Raw genomic sequence first — 6,000 nt, 5'->3', positions numbered from 1 at the left:
CATAAACATTGGGGTACATTAAAACAAACGATTAATGATTTGAGGGAGTACAATGGACTTATCATTATCATGTTTTGTTTGAAGTTAAAACCTTTGGGTTGCTGATTATTATATTAGTATAGTGAAAGCTTAAGAAATTAACATTTCTCTTCCAAGAGAATGGGGATTGTAATTTTCTCTCTATTTGAAATGTTTCCTGTGGCTATGGTCTTGGGAGAGGGGTTAGTGAAATTCAGCAGTTTTATAGGTATAAAGGTATCCGGATTCGGTGGTAAAGAGGAGTTACCAAATTAAATAAGACCTGGCCATTTTTGTTTGTTTTTGCCATATGGTTTACCACACATAAACCAGCACGCACACACAACTTACTGGTTATGAGTATGGGTTAGTACCGAGGTATCTTAAAGGGGCACACACACTTATGGAATTTTCAGAAGTTTTTATTTTCTCAGTTTTAATTGAACACGTGAATTATTTTGATAAAAAATGTACTGAAGAAACTTACTGTAAACCTGGGATACGAAATGTATGAAATGTTTTACTGTTTTTTATTAATTAGTCTATTATAGTAAGAAACATGGGTTTGAATGACCTCTGTTCTGACTTTCTAGTGTGGTTTGATCACCCTCACTGGAATGCCGAGAGACATTGGATGATGATTTTAATACTGATTTGAAGGTCATTCGTAATGCTGATAATTACGGAGAAGTTGTATAACTAATAGGACCACGAGAAGGATAGACCTGTCTCTAGTCTATTTTTACTATGAAGTTATGGGTACAAATATTTTTTGGTTGGAGTTATTAAGAGTAGTAATTTGAATTTGAATTTGTAGTATTGTTGTTTTTACACATTAGTCACTATGTGAATCGTGTCAAAATGGGGAATTACCAGTTTTTTTAGATTTTTGGATCGAAGTTTACACATCTTGAGTGATATATGGAAATGTATTGAGTGATATATGAAGGAGTGTATTGTTGCGTTGTTCGTTCTGTTTCATTTTGATAAATCTCGCCAGATTGGATCTGCTGGATGATCGGGATAATTTCCTGATCCTATGAGGTGAGGTTGACCGTGTGAGGTTCACCGTGTGATAAGGTCAACCTCAAATAAGCTAATTTGGGAAAAGTTGTTTCAACAGAACGTGTTGTTATTTTCTTTAACATGTGTTTTAGAAATGTGCATGAAGAATATTGGTAGAAGTAATAATTTGTCATATAGTCAATGCTTGTCTTGATTTCCTGGATCAGAAATGAACTGAACTGAATTGTTATTTTGATTTGTCTTCTTGAGGTTGTGGTGGAGATGGTATCTAGATGCATGAAAGGGATCATTTGACCAAACAGGGTGTGGACCTCAAAATCCCCTCTAACCGGCTAAAGAAATGGTGTTCACTACGGGTCTGTCCTGCACCACTTCTATCGAGAGACCTGAGTCTGAGCCAGCAACCAATGTACAGCATCCAGTTTTCTCATGTTGCTGGAATACTGGTTGGCAAATGGACAAGACATAATAGGAGTTGTGGTGGGGTTCAGGTGAGACATTGAAATTGGGACATTATCATGGGCCATCCACTTTGAACTGTGAAGCTATCTGAAGAAGAAAAATGAAGAAATGCCAGAAGATTGAGTGCCGGAGAAGGGTAAACTGTGCCCGTAATTGACTTAGACTTGTCTAAAATTGTTATTTGGGGTATCAGGTTGATGGGGGAGGTCTACACTGCTGAATTTATAGTGATGTAGGCTAAAAATGCATTGAGATACTGATCTGTAATTATAAACCGGATGAGAGTTTTAATTGGGTTAATTATAAGGTGAAAATATTGTATGTTAATATGGATGTACATTCTGCCAGTGTTAATATATGTTAAATTGAGGGTTTTCATTTTGAGTGATAGAACCAATGTGAATCACAGAGCAATGTCATTCTACATTTTTGGTAGGATAATTAATTGGGTTTTGAATTATGGTTTGTAAACGGAATGATTTTTAAAACTGACTGATTGATTTGAGTAAGTTTTAGTATGTTAATAACTATATGAGTGGAGCAATGAATGTATTATGGCTTGATTGTTTTGATTGTTGTTATGCTAATTATGACATGGATATAGAAGGTGTGTACTATGTTGAGACTATTCTCAGCATGCCTTGGTGAATGGAGGGGTGAACTCTGATCCTGAGAGTGAAACTGATCCTAATCTATTTGATTTATATCCATTACCAAATGTAAATGTTTAATGATAATGCTCAGGAACTATAGCATGTTAATGTTAATGGCCAATAGTCCATAGGCGATGCCTTATACATAGTGGAATCATGATGCTCGTCCTGGGTCATGTTCATTAAGATCTAAACGGAAGAAATGTATTTTAAAACCTTGTAATTTTACTTTTAAGTTGAGAGACCCCCCTCAAAATGGGGTTAAGACAACAACCCATGTGCAGATAATGACAGGATGAAGCCAGAGTGGCTTATGATGCCCCAATCTGCATGAGGGGGGTTGAACCAACCATGACTGAGCATTGTTAGTATCAGCTATATATAGTACTCTGCATTTGTGTTAAGGTTAGGTTACTCGGTCCAACTCTCAAGGGTGGGGGGTCGACCAGCCTCATTATTGCAATAATTAATCAATATTAAATAAAGATGATTGTTTGGAGAAGTGACCAAATCTCTCTCAGTACTGAATTTCCACGACAACAGTACAGTGACTGTACAGTTCAGTACAGTGTAATGAAACTACAGTGAAAGTACAGTTCAGTACAGTGACAGTGACAGTGACAGTACAGTACAGTGCAGTACAGTGGAATATAGTGACAGTACAGTTCAGTACAGTTCAGAACAGTTCAGTACAATGGCGGTACAATTCAGTACAGTGACAGTACAGTTCAGTACAGTGAAAGTACAGTTAAGTACAGTTCAGTACAGTGACAGTGCAGTTCAGTTCACTTCAGTACAGTTCAGTGACACTACAGTTCAGGACAGTTCATTTCAGTGACAGTACAGTGACAGTACAGTTCAGTGACACTACAGTTCAGGACAGTTCATTTCAGTGACAGTACAGTGACAGTACAGTTCAGTGTAGTTCAGAACAGTGACAGTACAGTTCAGTACAGTTACAGTACAGTTCAGTACAGTGACATTACAGTTCAGTACAGTGACAGTACATTTCAGTACAGTTACAGTACAGTTCAGTACAGTGACAGTAAAATTCAGTACAGTGACACTACAGTTCAGGACAGTTCATTTCAGTGACAGTACAGTGACATTACAGTTCAGTACAGTGACAGTACATTTCAGTACAGTTACAGTACAGTTCAGTACAGTGACAGTAAAATTCAGTACAGTGACACTACAGTTCAGGACAGTTCATTTCAGTGACAGTACAGTTCAGTGTAGTTCAGAACAGTGACAGTACAGTTCAGTACAGTTACAGTACAGTTCAGTACAGTGACAGTACATTTCAGTACAGTTCAAAGGCTGTACATTATGCAGCTCCCTCGGCTCTGGGCCAGGGATCTTTTCTTTCTCCTACTGCCTGTTATATATGATCCTTATACCGGCCTTTCCTGGGCTTGGTAAGACTTAGCTGGTCCTTATAGGGGCCTGGGCTGGGCTTGGTAACACTTAGCTGGTCCTTATAGGGGCCTGGGCTGGGCTTGGTAACACTTAGCTGGTCCTTATAGGGGCCTGGGCTGGGCTTGGTAACACTTAGCTGGTCCTTATAGGGGCCTGGGCTGGGCTTGGTAACACTTAGCTGGTCCTAATAGAGGCCTGGGCTGGGCTTGGTAACACTTAGCTGGTCCTTATAGGGGCCTGTGCTGGGCTTGGTAACACTTAGCTGGTCCTTATAGGGGCCTGGGCTGGGCTTGGTAACACTTAGCTGGTCCTTATAGGGGCCTGGTCCTTGTCTTGGTAACACCTAGCAGGTCCTTATAGCGGCCTGGGCTTGGTAACACCTAGCAGGTCATTATAGGGGCCTGGGCTTAGTAACACCTAGCAGGTCATTATAGGGGCCTGGGCTTGGTAACACCTAGCAGGTCATTATAGGGGACTGGGCTTAGTAACACCTAGCAGGTCATTATAGGGGCCTGGGCTTGGTAACACCCAGCAGGTCCTTATAGGGGGCTGGGCTGGGCTTGGTAACACCTAGCAGGTCATTATAGGGGCCTGGGCTGGGCTTGGTAACACCTAGCAGGTCCTTATAGGGGCCTGGGCTTGGTAACACCTAGCAGGTCATTATAGGGGCCTGGGCTTGGTAACACCTAGCAGGTCATTATAGGGGCCTGGGCTTGGTAACACCTAGCTGGTCCTTATAGGGGCCTGGGCTTGGTAACACCTAGCAGGTCATTATAGGGGGCTGGGCTTGGTAACACCTAGCAGGTCCTTATAGGGGCCTGGGCTTGGTAACACCTAGCAGGTCATTATAGGGGGCTGGGCTTGGTAACACCTAGCAGGTCATTATAGGGGGCTGGGCTTGGTAACACCTAGCAGGTCAAAATAGGGGGCTGGGCTTGCTAACACCTAGCAGGTCAAAATAGGGGCCTGGGCTGGGCTTGGTAACACCTAGCAGGTCATTATAGGGGCCTGGGCTGGGCTTGGTAACACCTAGCAGGTCAAAATAGGGGGCTGGGCTGGGCTTGGTAAAACCTAGCAGGTCATTATAGGGGCCTGGGCTGGGCTTGGTAACACCTAGCAGGTCAAAATAGGGGCCTGGGCTGGGCTTGGTAACACCTAGCAGGTCAAAATAGGGGCCTGGGCTGGGCTTGGTAACACCTAGCAGGTCATTATAGGGGGCTGGGCTTGCTAACACCTAGCAGGTCAAAATAGGGGCCTGGGCTGGGCTTGGTAACACCTAGCAGGTCATTATAGGGGCCTGGGCTGGGCTTGGTAACACCTAGCAGGTCAAAATAGGGGCCTGGGCTGGGCTTGGTAACACCTAGCAGGTCAAAATAGGGGCCTGGGCTGGGCTTGGTAACACCTAGCAGGTCATTATAGGGAGCTGGGCTTGGTAACACCTAGCAGGTCCTTATAGGGGGCTGGGCTGGGCTTGGTAACACCTAGCAGGTCCTTATAGGGGCCTGGGCTTGGTAACACCTAGCAGGTCCTTATAGGGGGCTGGGCTTGGTAACACCTAGCAGGTCCTTATAGGGGCCTGGGCATGGTAACACCTAGCAGGTCCTTATAGGGGGCTGGGCTGGGCTTGGTAACACCTAGCAGGTCCTTATAGGGGCCTGGGCTTGGTAACACCTAGCAGGTCCTTATAGGGAGCTGGGCTTGGTAACACCTAGCAGGTCATTATAGGGGGCTGGGCTGGGCTTGGTAACACCTAGCAGGTCCTTATAGGGGCCTGGGCTTGGTAACACCTAGCAGGTCATTATAGGGGGCTGGGCTTGGTAACACCTAGCAGGTCCTTATAGGGGCCTGGGCTTGGTAACACCTAGCAGGTCATTATAGGGGGCTGGGCTTGGTAACACCTAGCAGGTCATTATAGGGGGCTGTGCTTGGTAACACCTAGCAGGTTATTATAGGGGGCTGGGCTTGGTAACACCTAGCAGGTCATTATAGGGGGCTGGGCTTGGTAACACCTAGCAGGTCCTTATAGGGGGCTGGGCTTGGTAACACCTAGCAGGTCATTATAGGGGGCTGGGCTTGGTAACACCTAGCAGGTCATTATAGGGAGCTGGGCTGGGCTTGGTAACACCTAGCAGGTCATTATAGGGGCCTGGGCTGGGCTTGGTAACACCTAGCAGGTCCTTATAGGGGCCTGGGCTGGGCTTGGTAACACCTAGCAGGTCCTTATAGGGGCCTGGGCTTGGTAACACCTAGCAGGTCCTTATAGGGGCCTGGGCTTGGTAACACCTAGCAGGTCATTATAGGGGCCTGGGCTTGGTAACACCTAGCAGGTCATTATAGGGGCCTGGGCTGGGCTTGGTAACACCTAGCAGGTCCTTATAGGGGCCTGGGCTTGGTAACACCTAGCAGGTCATTATAGGGGCCT

The 6,000-nt window shown here is 44.9% G+C and overlaps 1 protein-coding gene across 1 annotated transcript in view; it reads right to left on the bottom strand.

Annotated features, from left to right (window-relative positions):
- Positions 1–4,494: 4,494 nt before the first annotated feature.
- LOC120027904 (proline-rich protein 36-like) overlaps positions 4,495–6,000 on the bottom strand; it is a 67,410-nt gene continuing 65,904 nt past the window's right edge. The window contains exon 8 of the mRNA XM_038972998.1: positions 4,495–4,812. Coding sequence (XP_038828926.1) covers positions 4,495–4,812 — 318 coding nt within the window. The remainder of the gene's footprint in view (positions 4,813–6,000) is intronic.

The sequence above is a fragment of the Salvelinus namaycush genome, chromosome 33 (assembly GCF_016432855.1).
Source record: "Salvelinus namaycush isolate Seneca chromosome 33, SaNama_1.0, whole genome shotgun sequence".
NCBI lineage: Eukaryota > Metazoa > Chordata > Actinopteri > Salmoniformes > Salmonidae > Salvelinus > Salvelinus namaycush.
The sequence above is the reverse complement of the archived record's forward strand: the minus strand, read 5'-3'. Positions and strand labels throughout refer to the sequence as shown.